At 45.7% G+C, this 18559-nt stretch overlaps 1 protein-coding gene across 1 annotated transcript; it reads left to right on the top strand.

Moving 5' to 3' along the window:
* Positions 1–316: 316 nt before the first annotated feature.
* SMIM7 (small integral membrane protein 7) lies at positions 317–18336 on the top strand. Its single transcript, XM_067733120.1, has 5 exons — positions 317–429; positions 511–552; positions 1051–1103; positions 5192–5282; positions 9946–18336. Exons 1-5 carry the CDS (start codon positions 404–406, stop codon positions 9959–9961), a joined length of 228 nt encoding a protein of 75 aa, XP_067589221.1. The 5' UTR covers positions 317–403; the 3' UTR covers positions 9962–18336.
* Positions 18337–18559: the final 223 nt, after the last annotated feature.

Genomic DNA, 18559 nt, shown 5'->3' with positions numbered 1-18559 from the left:
CCCCTATGCATTTCAGTGATCAGGGCGCACCGTTTCTCTAGAAGCCGCATCCGAGAGCCCAGCCCAGCAGAAGGCTAGTGCTCTGGCTGGCTGGTCTCTCACGCATGCGCGAAAGGCTTCCAATCCGTTACCCAACCCTGCCCCCAGATGGCTCCGCCCCTGGGTGACGTCATGACGCCGCCCCGCCCTTTCTTGGTTACCCTCCCCAGGCCTTCCTAGCAAGGAGCGGCGCTCGCTCTTTCTTTAGGGGGCTTGGCCTGCAGAAGGCGGGACCCTGCCTGCCTTGGTCTTTGATTGGTCCAGCCCTCTCTAGAGCTGCTTCGAGATTGGTTGGCTCGTGTTCCTCTCCCCTCCCTTCCCGAGGCTTCCGCTTCCTGTTCGGACGGACGCTCCGGCAGTAACAATGATCGGGGACATCCTGCTGTTTGGGTAATTAGGGGGACCAGAGGATGGGACGTGAGGGCCCGACAGGGTGGGGGCGGTCCAGGTAACCGCATTCTCCCTCTGCAGGACGCTGTTGATGAACGCCGGGGCGGTGCTCAACTTTAAGCTGTGAGTAGGCCGCGTTGGACCGTGGCTCCATCCGGGGGACCCGTAGCCCCGCCTTCGCGAGCTTGAGCCCGGCCTACGCCGCCGGCCCCGCCCCCAGGTCCCAACCCCAAGTTCCGCCTCCAACCGGGTCCATCCTTTTGTGACTCTCCGCGCCGCCGAGATTTGAACTCCGGACTCTCAGTTCCCCCGGGATCCCTCTGCTCGCACCCATGAGAGCCTCAGACCCATCCCCCGAGAATCTCTTAGCCCTAATCTGTACCCGCAGCCCCGCAGCTGGCTGCCTCGAACCACTCTCTCCACCCCGTCGGTGGCTGCAGGCATGGCTGTGATTGGCTGGGCAAGGGGTGGCCCAGGGAACATCACTGAACCGCGCAAAAGAGGTCACACAGCAAACCAACGGTAGGGCTAGAGCTCCCCTCTGAGCTGGGGATCAGGGCCCGGGGACTAAGTGGTCTGTTTGTCCTATTGAAAGTGGTCGCTGTCTGCTTCTGTTTGTAGGAAAAAGAAGGACACGCAAGGCTTTGGGGAGGAGTCGAGGGAGCCCAGCACAGGTAAGGTCTCCTTTCTGTACTCTGGAATTGGTACATTTCAGAGAGGACAGTTCTTTTTCACCAGTTTTCTTTTAGGGGTGTGTGTGTGTGTGTGTGTGTGTGCGCGCGCGCGCGCGCGTGTGCCTGAGTTTGTGCTGTTCCTTCTACCCACCTCTGTCATCCACTGCTTTCTCCTACCAGACCTCCCTGCGTAGGTCAGCACTCATATCACTTCTTACAGTTATAATTTTCTTTTATGTATGCTGTCATCTGGCTAATATCTAGCTCTCACACTTGACCTTAAGCTCCAGAGAAGAGGCTCCAGCTTGTTTTGGCTCATCTGTGTCCTTGCAGTTCCAGCATTCCAGCATGAATGAATGAATGAGCGAATGAATGAACAGCCTATTGTTTCCAGAATGCTGTAGACCTGTTTGTTTAATTTTCAATTAGATTAGCTTTCAGATAAATCAGGAGATGTCATATAAAGATTCAGATGTATGATTTTTCAAGAAAAATTGGAACATTCTACAACTTGGGGTTCAAGCGACCTTTTGACACCTGTTGAATAGGAGTTGAGAAGCAGGACCCCACTGAAACCGGGCCTGTGGCCTCTACCTCATCCCAGCCCCTGCCCCCTTTTCTTTGTATCATTTCACATGACTGGCCCCTGGAGGCCCTAGAATATATACTTCCTGCTAAATTGACACATGTGACTATTTGGAGTCTAATGGGACCTGTACGTGACTATTGTATCCATTCATTCATTCATTCACCAAACATTTATTGAATACCTATTATGTACCAGCCACTGTGCTAGATGCTGGGGACACAGCAGGGAACAAGACAGAAGTAATTCCTGCCTTTGGGTTGTACTCCTATGGGGTGGGACAAACAGTCCCTAAACAAGGAACACACAGTGAAGAAGATGTCGGGAGGATAGCAATGGGGTTGCTGCTCTGGCTGGGCTGTGTGGAGGGAAGGCCCTCTGAGGAGGTGGCATTGCAGCCAAGGTGGTGGGTGCTATGATGGAGCATTGCATGAGGACTATAGGAACCCTAAGGGGCAGCGAATCTGAAGGCAGTCTGACAGCTCCCCTTTACTGGGGGCCTGCCAGGTGGTGGCTGCCTTGTTAGGTACTTCCTATGGGTGTTTCACTCCACCTCCATTCCTAAAAGGTAAGGAGCATTTTCCCATTTTACAGATGAGGAAACTCAGGCTCAGAGATGTGGCTCATCTTGTTTGTGGCCACACAGCAAATCAGCGACAGCATTGGGATTTGAGCCTGGGTTTTTCTGACCTCAGAGGTTGTCCTCTCAATCACTAGACTGTCCTTCTGTTCATTCATGCATTCATTCAGCAGCTGTATACATTGCTTACCCACTACGTGGAAGGCACTATTCCAGCCCCTGGGGATGTGATCTATAGATCTGAGTTGGAGCTATGGTAGGTGGGAAATTGGCCACGTGGGCTCGAAAGTGGCGGGAGCATTGGTGACAAGGATAGTCAGAACGGTGGCTTCCCTCTGATCGGGGGCTCCCTGCTAGGCTCCTTCAAACTAGGACTCTGTGTTGGCAGTTGCCCCTGTAGATCATGCTCCTCTCCCTCCATCCTCTGCCTGGCTGACCCCTAATATCACAGTGGCTTCATTTATTGAGAGTGTCCTATATATCAGGCACCGTACTACAGCCTTCCCAGTCCCCCATCATCCCCATTTACACAGGAGGAAACTGGGGCATATGTAGGCCCAGGTCACTTGTGTGGAAGGTCAGTAAACTCCAGCCCACGTTTTTTTTGGCTGCATTGGGTCTTTGTTGCTGTGCGCTGGCTTTCTCTAGTTACGGGAAGCCGGGACTACTCTTCGTTGCAGTGTGTGGGCTTCTCAATGCGGTGGCTTCTCTTGTTGTGGAGCATGGGCTCTAGGCGTGTGGGCTCTAGGCGTGTGGGCTCTAGAGCACAGCCTCAGTAGTCATGGCGCATGGGCTTAGTTGCTCCACGGCATGTGGGATCTTCCTGGACCAGGGATCAAACCCGTGTCCCCTGCATTGGCAGGCAGATTCTTAATCACTGCACCACCAGGGAAGTCCCCAGCTCACGTTTAAGGTTGGAGTTCACACACTTTCCCAGTGAGTCTTCTTCTGACCCCACCTGCCTCCCGATGCATGCCAGGTTGGGTTCCCCCATTACAGCTCCCATGGCACTTGTCCTAGTGAATAATCAGGTGTGTGGTTACTTGCTTTTATATTGGTATTTGTCCTCCCTGTGAGCTCCTTAAGGCAGGGGCACGTGTCTCATTCCTTCCTGTATCCCCTGCACTCAGCTACTCCGTGGGATGAGTAGCCTTTAGTCAGCGTTTGTTCATGGTAAGAGAGGCCATTTTTGTGATCCTGGGCTCAGAGAAGGGCCTTGCCAAGCAGTGCCTTGCAGACATTCTGGGAACGGATCTGTCTGACATTTGCAGTCTGTGCTGGGCCAACACTTATATAGGCTATGCTACGTGTTGCTAACCCCGTGGCTTGGACAACACTGGACTTGTCTAAACCATGTAGAGCAACTTGTGCTCTTCATGCGCTTGGATGGTGCAGCAGTGCCAGGTGGCAGTCATGTTGGGTTGCTGTGGAAGTTTCTGAGCTTCCCAGTGTTCCAGCTCTGGTCTGTGGGTGACACTTTGGGTAACACCCTTGTAGATCATGTAATCTGGATCCATTCATTTCATTCTGGAGGCCTCAAGAGGCTGGGCAATCAATTCAAAACCCCAGAGGAAGGTCCTGGAACCCGAGTCTCTAGAGTCTTTTTTTGTTTTTAATTAATTAATTAATTGCTGCGTTGGGTCTTCGTTACTGCACCCAGGCTTTCTCTAGTTGCGGCGGGGGTGGGTACTCTTCGTTGCAGTGTGTGGGCTTCTCATTGTGGTGGCTTCTCTTGTTGCAGAACACGGGCTGTAGGTGCATGGGCTCAGTAGTTGTGGTTTGCGGGCTCTAGAGTGCAGGCTCAGTATTTGTGGCACACGGGCTCAGTTGCTCCACGGCATGTGGGATCTTCCCCGACCAGGGCACGAACCCGTGTCCCCTGCATTGGCAGGCAGATTCTTAACCACTGTGCCACCAGGGAAGTCCCTCTGGAGTCTTAATGTACCAAATTCCCTCTTCTTGGAGTGGTTTCTGTTCCTTGGCATCAGAGGGGACTAGAGCTGGTCGTCACCAAAGCAGAACTCCCATTTTGCTTGCCTGAATTAGTATGCTTTTTCAGTTGTAAACTCTGAAAACCAGCTCAAAGTGGTTAAAGCAAATTGAAACATCGAAGCGTAGAATGGTCCTCGGGCACACGTGGATTCAGGGCTTAAACTGGCTCTCCAGCTTGTGACCCTCCCCAGCTCTCTTTTCCTCCTGATTGGTTTTACTATCAGGCTGGCTTGTGTTGACAAAGATGACCCTAGAGCAGGGCTTGGCACATTTTTCTGTAGAAGGCCAGATGATAAATAGTTTAGGCTTTGTGGGCCATAGAGTCTCTGGTGCAACAGTTCACCTCTGTAAGTTGAAAGTAGTCATGGATAATATGTAAATGAGTGGGCATAGCTGTATTTTAATAAAACTTTATAGCTGTTGAAATTTGAGTTTCATGTAATTTTTGTGGCTCACAAAATAATTTGTTGGCTTTTTTTTTTAACCATTAAAAAGTATAAAAAACATTCTTCATTCATGGGCTATACAGAAATAGGTGGCAGAGGCCAGCTTTGGCCTACAGGCCATGGTTTGCACCCTGCCTTAGAGGACTGGGCTTACATCTTTGCAGTCCAGCTAGCCTGGCAGAAAGCAAGTGCCTCTTTCCTGGTAGTTCGGGCAAAAGTCCCAGGGCTGGCTCTCATTGGACAGACTGGGGTCACGTGCCCTTCCCTGAGCCAATCAGAGGCTGAGTGCTTGGTCCTCTCAGGGGGTTGGTCAGTGGCAGCTATAGCCTGAGTGCTCAGGGCTGGGGAACAGAGGTGGCCCAAATGAAAAGCCATGCTGCCATTGGAACATGGGGGCAGTGGGTGTGGGGTGGGCAGAAGCACACTGCAGCCGTGACAACAGAAATGTTAGCACTGCTTGTGAAAATGCTTTCTGACCTTCCAGGTGACAACATCCGGGAGTTCTTGCTGAGCCTCAGATATTTTCGAATCTTCATCGCCCTATGGAATGTCTTCATGATGTTCTGCATGATAGTGTAAGTCCAGCCCGCCTCTCTCCTTCATTGTCATTATCCTCAGGGTCGCTCTCCAGAATGAACCTCTGATGGTCGTTTTCTGTCCTCCCAGTCTGCACTTTTGTGTCATGCTTTCTGCTTTCAAAGTAAGAACTCTCCACACTAGAGAGGAAACTGGGGTCTGAAGGAATTAAACTATGTCACCGCAGTCCAGGCTGGAGCTTCGATTGGAACATGGCGTTCTTCAAGTCCTGGCTGTGCCTGGTGCCTCAGCAGAGGCTGCCAAGAGATGCCTTCCCCTGAGCCCATGGCTCCATCACCTCTCGCCGACTCTGTTAATTGTGCTTAGCCTATACTTGGCGTTGGCCAAAGTGGAAAATACGTCTTGAAAGGCCAGCGTGCTGCTGGGTCTTGCTCCCAGCCTGCTGGAAGCCAGCAGGAGTGCACTCAGGCTTTATTTCTGCTTTTTATGCCTATTTTATTTTCTCATTAGACTAAAAATATCCAATTGGATTGGTTTTCCTTTCAGTGTCAAGACCATGCTGTTAGTGAATTATGAGACTCATAGTAAACAGACTCAGGGGAAAAAAACAAGGAGAACCTGGGGTTCTGGGCCAGGCTGTGCCCATCTCCATGTGCTTCCCCTAAAGAGGAAGAGAGTGAAAAGTTGGCTGTCTTGAGTCATTGAGATGCTGAATTTGGGGTTGCTGTGTGGTCCTTCTGCCAGCCCAGTGGCTGTTTGAGGGGATGATTCCAGGACTTAGGAGATCGGGGGAGGAGGGGTTTCTGTGCTGCTGGAGAGTATTTTAGAGCCCAGAATGAGGGCTGTAGTGTATGCCCAGAGAGACCCTCTTTGGGAGCTCAGATGAGCCCTGCCTAGGTACAGAGAGGGCTCATGAAGAGATCAAGGAATTTGCAGAAGAGTGTACGAAGTATAACTAGCTGTCACAGGAAGTAGAAGTGTTGGGGGGCTCCTCCAGCCTTTGTCTCTCTAGATTCCCACCTATCCATTCATTCATTTATTTATTCAAAACTGTCTTTTGAGGGCTGTGCTCTGAGATTACAGTTGAGACCGAAACAGCCATAGTCCCTGCCTTCAGCGAATGCACAGAATAACAGGGATGTAAAATAAACAAATAGGGGGAAAAATCGGTTGTGAGATGGAGAATTGGAAGGGGGCTCCCAGTTTAGGAGGGTCAGGGAGAGGTCCTCTGAGAAGATGCCATTCAAATCAAGACCTACAGAACGAGAGGAAAGCCTGCCATTTGCAGAGCTGGAGAGAGGCACAGTAGCACCAGAAGCAGCATTGGCAAAGGTCCTGGGGCAGAGAAGAACTCGGTGTGGTATCATCATTTTGTTCTTTTCTGTCCGTTGGCTTCATCGTCCTCTCTTACCTGACTCTACCTGCTGGCCTGTGACCAGGATGGTAGCCTCAGGCTTTGTGACCTCCCAGCTCAGCCCAAGGCTAGCTTAGCCAGTAGCCCAGTGTCCTGATTTTGATTTCTGGGAGTATGCAGGTGTCACCCAGATCTACTTGGATTGGGGGTTCCTGCTTCTAGCCACTTAGGTCAGGGGTCAGCAAACCACAGCCCATGGGCATGGGCCTCTGCCTATTTTCATGAATGAAGTTTTCATGAATGGAGCCCATGTCTGTCACTGCTTTTGCACTACAATGGCAAGGTTGGACCATTTTGACAGGCTTACAAAGCCTGAACTACTTACTGTGTGGCTTTTTACAGATCCCTGACCTAGGCCAGCTCTTTCAGCACATGCCGTGAGTAAGGGAAGCTTTTCTCTAGAACGGGCTCTGTCAGGGAGGCAGTGACTGGCTTTTTCAGGATATCAAAAACTGGAAATCACCTAAGTCTCCAAGAATAGGAGAAGAGTCAGGTAACTCGAAGGACACCCATACGACCAACTGACAAAACACCATCATTGATAACGTGCCTGAAGGTTCTGTCTACACAGGAGAATGGTTTGGAAGTAAAGAAGGTCGGGTGTCACCTGTATGCACACTCTGGTGTCAGTTGTGACTTGCACGTAGTAAACATTGAATAAGTGCTGAGTGGGTGTGTGAGGGAAATAACTTCCAGTGAGAGAGTTGGAAGGATCTACTCCAGACTGTCCACGGAGGTGACTGTGCTGTGACTGCTGAGGAAGTTAGTGGGCTCAAGGGATGGTTTACTATTCCATGTACTCATTTCTGTATTGTTGAAGCTGAGCTCAATTGGAAATTTTAAAAAGTCATAAAAAACTTGAAATACAGGGAGAAAGTTGTCTGAACATTTAGAGACCAAGGGCACTGATATCTGCGACTTTGAAACATGAAAAATAAAGTAGATGGATCAATGGATAGATACACAGTAAAGCAAAGCATTAATTGCAGGTGGTGCGTATGTAGGTGTTTGCTGAACTGTTATAACTCTTCTATATATGTTGAAATCTTCATTAAAAAAGTATAGGCGGGGAGAAGATAGGGAGAAAATGAGAGTGTCAAACCATGGGAAAAGGGTTTTAATAAGTAAAAAGTGGAAGTCAGTCTTCACAATTCAGTATTTTGTAGTATTTTCCTATGGTTGTGCAACCGTCACTACTCTCTAATTCTAGACTATTTTCATCCCCCTCAAAGGGAAACCCAGTACCCATTAAGCCTTTCCTTCCCATTCCTCCTTCACGCAGCCTTGGGCAACCATTGATCTCCTTTCTGTCTCTATGGATTTGCCTGTTCTGGGTATTTCATGTTGATGGAATCATACAGTATATGGCTTTTTGTGTCTGGCCTCCTGCATTCAGCATAATGTCTTCTAGACTCTTCCATGTTGTAGTGTTTATCAGTATTTCATTCCTTTCTGTGGCTGAATAATAGTCCATTCTATGGATATGCCACAGTTTGTTTATCTGCTCATCAGCTGATGGATATTTGCAGTGTTTCCATTTTGAATAATGCTGATATAAGCATCTGTGTACAAGTTTTTGTGCAGACTTAAGTTTTCAGTTCTCTGGTATATAACCAGGAGTGGAATTGCTGGGTCATATGGTAACTATATTTATCCTTTCGTGGAACTGCCAGACTATTTTCCAAAGTAGCTGCAGTAATTTTCATTCCCATCAGCAGGGTATGAGGGGTCCAGTTTCCCCACATCCTTGCCAATACTTGCTATTGTCAGTTTTTTTGATTATAGCCATCCTAGTGGATGTGAAGGTTGATTTGCATTTCCCCAATGGTTAATGACATTGAGCTTTCATGTGTTCATTGGCCATTTGTATATCTTCTTTGGTGAAATGTCTTCAGATCCTTTGCCCATTTTTTAGTTAGGTTATTACTGAATTGTAGTTCTTTTTATGTTTTGGATACCAGTCCCTTATTGGATATATGATTTGCAAGTATTTCCTCCCATTTGGTGGATTGTCTTTTCAGTTTTGTTTTTTTTGTTGTTTTTTTTGTTTTTTTTCTGGTACACGGGCTTCTCACTGCTGTGGCCTCTCCCGTCGCGGAGCACAGGCTCCGGACGCGCAGGCTCAGCAGCCATGGCTCACGGGCCCAGCCACTCCGCGACATGCGGGATCCTCCCGAACCAGGGCACAAACCCGCGTCCCCTGCATCGGCAGGCGGACCCTCAACCACTGCGCCACCAGGGAAGCCCATCTTTTCAGTTTTTTGATGGTGTCATTTGAAGTGCAAAGTCCTACAATTTTGATTAAGTCCAATGTATCTGTTTCTTCTGTTGCTTGTTCTTTTTGTGTTATAGCTAAGAAGTCATTGCCTAACCCAAGATTATAAGGATTTACACCTAAGTTTTCTTCTAAAAGTTTTATAGTTTTAATAGTAGGTCTGTGATCCACTTTGAGTTAATTTTCGTATATGGTGTGAGGTAGGGATCCAACTTCATTCTCTTGCATGTGGTGACCCAGTTGTTCCTGCCCCATCTGTTGTTATTTTTTCAAATAACCTTTTTATTTTGGAAAGAGTGTAGATGTATAGAAACGTTGCAAAGGTAACACAGAGAGTTCCCATATACAATTGAGCCTTGAACAACACAGGAGTTAGGGGTGCCGACCCACCTCACAGTCGAAAATCTGAGTATAACTTTACAGTTGGCCATCCGTATCTGCAGTCCTGCTTCCATCGATTCAACCAACCTTGGATTGTGTAGTACCGCAGTATTTACTATTGAAAAAAATCCACGTATAAGTGGGCTGGCGCTGTTTAAACCTGTGTTGTTCAAGGGCCAACTGTGTATCTTTTTAACAGTTCTGTGGTTTTCCCCTGTAGGCCTGTATCATAACCTATTCCCAAACTTCATGAACATTTATACAGTTTCTAGGCCTTTTCTATTCCAGATTTTCTTCAGTTAACAGAGTTATCTCTAATAATCGTTTGTTTACTCAAAGGTCTTTTTATTTATGAAAGTCACCACTGATTTGCAGTGATAGAGAATGGGCTAAAATAAAATGTTACAGATTCATACCAAGTAGATACTTTTTAAAAGAGTTACTTTTTTTTTAAGTGTACAGTTTGGCAGCGGTAAGTGTGTTCACATTGTTGTGTGACAGAGTTACTTACAAAATCAGAAAATGATGTAAAATGATCTTAGTGATAGTAACCAGAAAATATTTCCTGAAAGTGTTTTCAAGGCAACCGCTTCCCATCCTCATGGATGTTTCTGCCCTCTGACTTTTCCAGGCTCTTTGGCTCCTGAGCTCCAGGTACAGAACCGGAAACACACCTTCTCAGAGTGTCTCTTCCTCCATTCCTGACGACTTCAAGAATGTTTCTGACCAGAAAACCGGTGACCTTCCCAGAAAGTCCAAGCTTGTGGTGGGTGGAAAAAATGTTCACCAAGATGAACAGTTTCCCAGCCACGTCACTGTTTTCTTTTCAAAGATATTTTCACTTTGATCTCTGCCTTGAAATGCTGTCTACTTAAAAGAGTTTGAAGAGTGTTTATGTGAGGGGCTGTGGTATCTAGATTGTTTAATCAGATCAGAATCCCTCTTCTACCAAACTTTTACCCATCTGGGTATTTATTGGTTTATTTTTAATAACCATCCTTTTTCGGTTCAAATTATACAGATTTTTAAAAATCTTTTGTATCCAGGGATCTGAAGCAGAAAGGTTGGCTTTTAAGTTTGATGTAGCCTCTTATTGGACTGCATTTGTGAGGAATGAACAAGTTCATTGTTGCTGGGTCTGTGTCCAAATTCCTTCCCCATCCCAATGGGCTCTGCTTGGCCACTCCATGCTGCTGAGGTTGTCCCCAGGACTTGAAGGGTGAAGTGTTATGGGTTCCTGTGGAAGAGAGGTGCAGAGCAGTTGGCAGGGCGGATGGCGGTTTTATGAGAAACTTTGCCTTGCCTTGAAGCCCTCTATTAAAGTAACTTTTGGGGCCATTAATTGTATAGTTTTTAGAATGAGAGTGATTTATGTGGTGATATTGGGACCCAGTTCTGAAAGCTTGGGTTTTGGGGTCTGCTTTTCAAGTGGATGATTTCAAGGTTGAAAAACAAGCCTCATTGGAGGAAATACAGCATTTTGCATAGAAGCTTCTTTGAAAGGGATTCCTGGTTTAATCGCCAACATGACCACTTGGGTGGTCAGTGCCTGGATCCTACAGGTGTTTGATTTGTTTGTTGTGGTTTTTGAAATCCTAACTTGCAGGTAACCTGGTAGGAGGAAAGAATAAATATGCAGGCTCTTAGAACTAAAGAGCATTGAAAATAAAGCTCATTTCTAAAAAGGACCTTTTGTTTATACATTTTTTAACCAAGAAGTCCTTTGTAAATTTTTTTTATTTTTGGTACTTTCATCAGGTTTTTTTTTTAATTATTGAATATAGTTGATTTAAAATGTTGTATTAATTTCTACTGTAGAAGTTAACTGTCAATTTGAGTTGTTTCAAATTACACTTTGGGAAACACCTAGGATTCATTTATTGTGGAGGCTGTCAAAAAGTCAGAAAAGAGGCAATGTTAGATACTCCTTTTCAGTTTTTGTTCAATAAATGTTGGGCAGGAATTGGGCAAATACGATTTTGGGCTGCACCTGGAAGAATCGAACGAGTTAGTGATAATGGTGGGATTTTGCTAGGCCAGGGTCAAGTCCACTTGTCTTGCTGCTCAGCTAATTCATTCTACTTCATAGCTTCTGTAATTTATTCCCTTGTCAAATCTGGGCCGAGTATCACCCCGTGGTTTGTAAGTAGCAGGGAACAGGGCTGCTGAATCGAGCTTCTCGCAGGTCGGTGTTCTTGTCAGCAGGAATGGACGTGCCAAGATCTTGGCTGGTCAGTCCTCAAGCCATATGAATGATGTGAGGAAACCTCCCTGCCTTATTCAGACCGGCGCTGAGGTTTCAATGAGGTGAGGCATTTGTGTGTCGTGGGGATGAATCAAGCTCTGAGGAGAGAATGCTGTCTGAGATTTTGTTTCAATAGTTGTATTTTTCACCAGAGAACTATTTTCTCATTGTTCAGTTCTTATAAGCAGTGGAGCTGTGGGGGATGCACATCAAAGGCTGTTGTACATTTTTAAAGTGGCAACTCATGGGTGTGCATCTTTAGGAGGCTTTTCAAGAACCCACACTGGCACCAAAGGTTACCCAAGTTTGAATTTTGAGTACCTAGGGTCCCACAGCTTGTAAGTGCTCATGTTCTGGGTCAGTTAGATGTGGGTTCAAATCCCATCTCTGCTTCTTGCTCATGGGGCCTTGGCTGGTTATTTCTCCTCTCTAAGCCTCAGTTTCCACATCTTTAAAATGGGCCTGAAAGTCAAACCTACTGGTGTTATTAAAAGGTTCAGTGAACTTGAAGGTGAGCCAGGTGCTTGACTGGGTGGCGCCCAGTAAGCACTCAGTACCTATGGGTGTCCTCACTGCCCGAATTTTCTCTCTTCTTGCCTACATTCATTCAAGCAGTCCACACACAGACAGTTAAAGGAGCAATCACATCATTTTAAAAAATTGGAAACAATTTCCAGCATGGAAAACCTTTTCCTGTCTTCCCATTCCTTTTCTAGCATTTTTCTTATACATATTGGTATATTCGACATAGTTCCAACAGTGGTAAGGCAGTTTGGGTTCTGCTGTTTTCTTTTTTTTTTTTTTAAGTTAAAATATAGTTGATTTATAATGTTTCAGGTGTACAGCAAAGTGATTCTGTTATACATATATATATATATTCTTTTTCCTATTCTTTTCCATTATAGGTTATTACAAGGTATTGAATGTAGTTCCCTGTGCTATACAGTAGATCCTTGTTGTTTATCTATTTTATGTAGAGTAGTGTGTATCTGTTAATCCCAAACTCCTAATTTATTCCTTTCCCCTTTGGTAACCATAATTTTTTTTTCCATGTCTGTGAGTCTCTGCTGTTTTCATTTTGACATCATTTCCTTCATATTTTCTGGGCTGCCAGAGAGGCTTCATGGGTCTCATTTTTAACTATCGTGCAGCATCAATAAATCTCATTTTAACCTTGGCCCTCTCATATGTACTTTGAACTTGTACTTTATCCGCTGTTATAAATGCCACTGCGGTCACCATTGTTGTGACCTTTGCTGGCTTCCCTCACTGGTACTTCCCAGAGTACCCGGGAAGGCTACATCGTCATGTACTACCACTGTAGCTTTAGTGGCTTTTGTTTATTTTGTTTTAAAGTTTCTTACTACCAATGCATGTTCATTGTAGAAAAATTATGAAGTCCAGCTTTGCTGTAAGGGAAAAAATCACCCGTAATCACTTTTTCCCAGAGAGCATCACTCTGGGTACACATTCCTCTGGCTCTTTCTCTGTGCATGTGCACTGGATATGGTAGATACCTTTTCTCTATCCAGATGGTATCTTTGTATCTTCTGGCCTGCTCTTCTCACCTGATAATATGAGCACACTTCTGTATTTTTACCATTCTTAATAATTGCAAATAAGCCATTGTAAGGACATACCATAATTAATTTAACTAGTCCCCAGCTGATGGAGACTTGAGTTATCTCTAGTGTTTGTCTATTATAAATAACACAGCAATGAACACCTCAGTGTATCATCCCTAATGGCTTTTGGGGGTCACTTTAAAAAAAGAGAGTCATACTCAATATCTTGTAATAACCTATAATGGAAAGGAATCTGAAAAATCTATATATAGTATATATTTATGTATTACTGAATCACTTTGTGGTACACTTGAAACTAACACAACATTGTAAATTATATTTCAAAAAAACTGATATAAAAAAACAGTCCACCTTAAAAAAAAGAAAGGATGGTAAAATGACTAAACTTATTAAAGAAACTTGCATTTAAAAAAAAAAAGAGAAATCCACGTTGACAGCTTTAGGCTAAGAACCCCCAGCCTCCAAAAACACATCTTTGACAACTTACTTCTTTGTCTTTATTTACTTAATGTTCATTCGTTCCTATGTATGTATGTTTATGCATACATACATACGTACATACATCTCAAAGACCTTGGTTCTAAGTCCCTATCATCTTTGACTAGGAGCGATGTCCCAGCCACTTAAGTAGATTAACTTTGCTTAATCTGTGAGTAAGGATGAGGTTTTCAGCTCCACCCAGATAACTGTTTCTTTATGCAAGCAACAGCAGTTAACATCACACCAGCTGGCTTTCCACCTTGGCCTTGGTAGTTAAGGATCTTAACCACCATCTAAGTAATAAATAAATGCCCACTATTGCTCATCCTGGAGAATGTTACATAGAGTTGCTGCCAAGGTGAGAAGCCACACGTGGAGAACAAAAAGAAAATAGAAATTTGCAGCACAAGCCCTGGATGCAAACTTTGGGGTTCATATTGGATATACCCCCTTTTGCTTAGTCCACGCTTGCCGTGTTGAGGAGTGAACCCCGTCTCCTTTCTCTAGGTTTCTTGTTGCACTTCAGTTCCAGATGCTCTAGAGCAGAACTCGGAAACTATGGCCTGCCAGCCAAGTCTGGCCCACTGCTTGTTTTATCGGTACCCAGCCACACCCCTTTGGGTATGTGCTCTGTACGGTTGCTTTGGCTGCTTTCCTGCTACGGTGGTAGAGTCGCGACAGAGACTGGCCCACATAGCTGAAAATACTGGCAGTCTGGCCCATTTACAGAACAAATTCGCCGACCCCTGAGCGAAGGGATGATGGAGGGTCTCAAGGTGCCCCTTCCTCCCAAAGCCACTCAGGTGAAATAGTCTGCATGCCTTGTGGTCTGGATTTTAGTAAAGACATGTACAAACTTGCTGAAAATGGAGCTGGCCATTTTCAAGTGATGTGGTTAACAGAGCAAACCCAATTTTACTTCTTTGGATAGTTAGGGGAGAAATCTCTCCGGGCTCCCTGGGATTCCTCTTAAGTAGCAGTGAGAGATGTGATAATGAGATTGGCTCTCCTCTGAAGTGGTTAGATTAGAAAAGTCAACGAGGCATTTCCTTTTCGTGTCAACCATTTTTATTATCTCCTTCTTAACCAAATTTGAGATTATGAAATATTTGACAAACCATCAGGAAAACCTGATGTTTTCCCGCATTGATGAAAGACAAGTGCTGTTTGTGTATAAAGCAAAAGGCATGCTATTGGGCTTCCCTGGTGGCGCAGTGGTTGAGAGTCCGCCTGCCGATGCAGGGGACACGGGTTCGTGCCCTGGTCCCGGAAGATCCCACACGCCGCGGAGCGGCTAGGCCCGTGAACCATGGCCGCTGAGCCTGCACGTCTGGAGCCTGTGCTCCACAACGGGAGAGGCCACAACAGTGAGAGGCCCGCGTACCGCAAAAAAAAAAAAAAAAAGGCATGCTATTAAAAAAAAAAAAGGTGTTTCTTTTTTTTGGGGGGTTTGTTTTCACCATTCCCTTGATTTTCATTATGCAGAGGAAGGCACTTTATCCCATTCAAGGCCCTTTCTGGCACTTGAGAGAGTTCCTAGAAATGAGTTTGGTAATAACAGGTGTGCCTGGATAAGAAAGTGGGCAAAGGGATCTGTAGCATTGAATTGAATTTGGAAATTCAAAGTCCACATTTTTCAGTAAGAAAATGGCAAGGGCTCATCATCGTCTGGCTCTGTGGCTTTCTTTTTGGCCAGTTGGGTGGTTTTGGATTAGACCAGGGATTAGCAAGCTGCTGCCCACATCTGGCTCCCCGCCTGTCTTTTTACTGCCCACCACCTGTCTCTTCATGGCCCAGAAGGCAGAATGGTATGTTTTTAAATGGTTGAAAAACAAATCAAGATGAAAATGGAAGGAAATTCACGTTTCTTTGTCCATACAGTTTTATGGGAACTCTGTCACACCCATTTGTTTGTGTATCGTCAGTGGCTGCTTTCAAGCTGCAAGGACAGACTTGAGTCCTTGGGACAGAGACCATCTCACCCACAAAACTGTGAACGTGTTGACTGGCTGACTTTTCGTGGAAAGATTGCCAACCCCTGGACTAGACGATTAAAAAAAAAAGACATCTTATGGGTGGATCATATTCATCTGTGTTTAGTTTGCATTACTGTGGCTGTTAGTGGTACATATGGGCCACAAGGATATATGTGTGTGTGTATACACACACACACACACACACACACACACACATACATAGAGAGAGAGACTGTGCTTGGGGAGTTTGTAGAAGTTATTTTAGGGGGAGTAAAGCTTGGGTGCATCTAATTAGAGTTTATTATGTGAATCAGGGAAAAAAGTGGAAAAGAGGGTTGTGGCGGAAAGCAAGATGGAGGTCTGCCTCAGACCTGGTATCTGTCACTTACAGAGTGTGACATGGGGCAGCATCTTGGCTTGTTTGTGCCTCCATATCCTTGTCTATGATACAGAGACAGCCTTGACATGTGTCTATAACCTGCCTGATGTGGGGCAGGTACTCAAAAAGTGGTGGTCTTTTCATCAGGGTCAGTACATTTATTAAAAGACATTCTCAACAGGGTTTTGTGAGGCTTAAATGAGATGGTGTTTTAGTCTGCTCGGGCTGCCATAACAAAATGTCACAGACTGGGTGACTTAAACAAAAGACATTTCTTTTCTCATGGTTTCTGGAGGCTGCAAGTCCAAAATCAGGGTGTCAGTAGGGTTGGTTCCTGGTGAGGCTTCTTTCCTCAGCTTGCAGATTACCACCTTCTTGCTGTGTCCTCACATGGCCTTTCCTCTGTGTGCATCCCTGGGATCACTTCCTTTTTTATTTTTTTTAATTTTTAAAATTTTGTTTTATTTATTTATTTTTGGCTGCATTGGGTCTTCGTTGCTGCACACGGGCTTTTTCTAGTTGCGTCGAGTGACAGCTACTCTTCGTTGTGGTGCACAGGCTTGTCATTGTGGTGGCTTCTCTTGTTGTGGACCACAGGCTCTAGGCATGTGGGCTTCAGTAGTTGTGGCATGCGGGCTCAGTAGTTGTGGCTCGTGGGCTCTAGAGCGCAGGCTCAGTAGTTGTGGCACACGGGCTTAGTTGATCCACGGCATGTGGGATCTTCCTGGACCAGGGATTGAACCCGTGTCCCGTGCATTGGCAGGCAGATTCTCAATCACTGTGCCACCAGGGAAGTCCAGGGGTCTCTCTTCTCATAAGGACACCAGCCATATTGGATCAGGAGCCCACCCTTATGACCTCATTTAAACTTAGTTACCTCTTTAAAGGTTCTGTCTCCACATACAGTTGAATTGGGAGTTGCAGCTTCAACGTATGAATTTGGAGGAGGGCACAGTTCAGTCCATAATAGATGGTCAAGGGTCTGGGCTGTAGTAGATATTCAATAGCTGTTAGTTTATCTACTTGGCTAATAGTATGCTTTGAAGCATTAAAAATTAAAAAAACAAAAAACTCCGTGTGGTCTAGGAAATCCGACCCTGAGAACTGCTAAGAATGGGCCTTGCCTCCCGTTGTTCCATGGTCAGTTATTTGCGTGGAAGTGAATGGTGGCTTCCACCACAGTGTCTCAGACTCTGATGTCCCCATGAATCCCCTGGGGCTTGTGGCGAAGTGTGGATTCGACTTAGCAGGCTGGGGGCTCAGACTGTGATTCTGTGTTTCTAACCAGCTCCCAGGGGAAGCCTGTGTAGCTGGTCTCTGGACCACACTCTGAGTAGCAAGGGCCTCTGCTATCTGTTCAGTAGCCACTAGCCACCTGTGGCTATTTCAGTTTCCATCTCAATGAGTTAAAATGAAAAACCCAGTCCCCCAGTCACAAGTAGCTACATGTCACATGTATTTCATGGCAGAAAGCTCTAATTGGGCAGCTCTGCATCTGAAAGAGAGGGTGGTAAGCTTTTTTAGTCAGGGGCCTATATGAGTTTCCTGTGGCTGCTGTGACAAATGGCCCTAGACTTCATGGCTTAAAACAATACATTTATTATCTTACAGTTCTGGAGGTCAGAAGTCCAAAATGGGTCTCAATGGGCTAAAATCAAGGTGTCGGCAGAGCTGGCTCCTTCTAGAGGCTGTAGGGGAGAATCCGTTTCCCTGCCTTTTCCAGCTTTTAGAGGCTGCCCACATCCTTGGTTTGTGGTCCCCTTCCTCCATCGTCCAAGCCAGCAATGGCTGGTCGACTCTCTCTCATGATGCAGTCTCTCTGATTCTGACACTTCTCCTTCCCTCTTCCCCATTTAAGACCCCTGTGGTTACACTGGACCCACCAGGATAATTCAGGAACATCTCTCCATCTTAAGGTCAGCAGAGTAGCAACCTTCCTTCCATCTGCAACCTTAATTCTCCCTTGCCATCTAACACAGTTTATTTACAGGTTCTGAGGATTAGGACGGGGCTATCTTTGGGGGCTGGGGCAGGGGGTGTTATTCTGCCAGACAGTAAATATTTTTGGCTTTGCAGACAACACCATCTCCAAACTACATGACTCGCATTTGCCACACACAAAACCAAGCAAACGCACAGGCCTGGCTGAGTGGTTTCTTTTCCTTTTTTTGTCTTTAACCTTCTCATGGAAAATTTCACACACACACAAAAGTAGACCAGTGCAGAGATTTCCATCAGGGAGCAGTTTTTCAATCTTTTTTCATACTTTGCTCTACTTGACTAATTGTCTACACTTTGCAAATATCTACTACTCGTGTAATCAGGAAAGAAAAAAAAAAAAACACAAAGAAGTAAACATCCGAGCATCCAGGAAACCTGAGGGAAACCAACACTGCATTTTGAGGCTAAAAAGGAAAAAGATGCAAACAGAGCTTCTAGAACCTCCACCCTTTTCTGCATCTCCCTGAGCCTGGGAGGTAGGCAGAGCTCAGGATGTTCTCAGGGTAAGTGGGCTCTCAAATTGGATAGGCTTGCATGGGTCAGGCCCTTTGAATAGAATCTGCTTGCTCACGTCTCCT

Source organism: Pseudorca crassidens, chromosome 3 (genome assembly GCF_039906515.1).
Source record: "Pseudorca crassidens isolate mPseCra1 chromosome 3, mPseCra1.hap1, whole genome shotgun sequence".
NCBI lineage: Eukaryota > Metazoa > Chordata > Mammalia > Artiodactyla > Delphinidae > Pseudorca > Pseudorca crassidens.
This window is presented reverse-complemented; position numbering and strand designations above follow the sequence as displayed.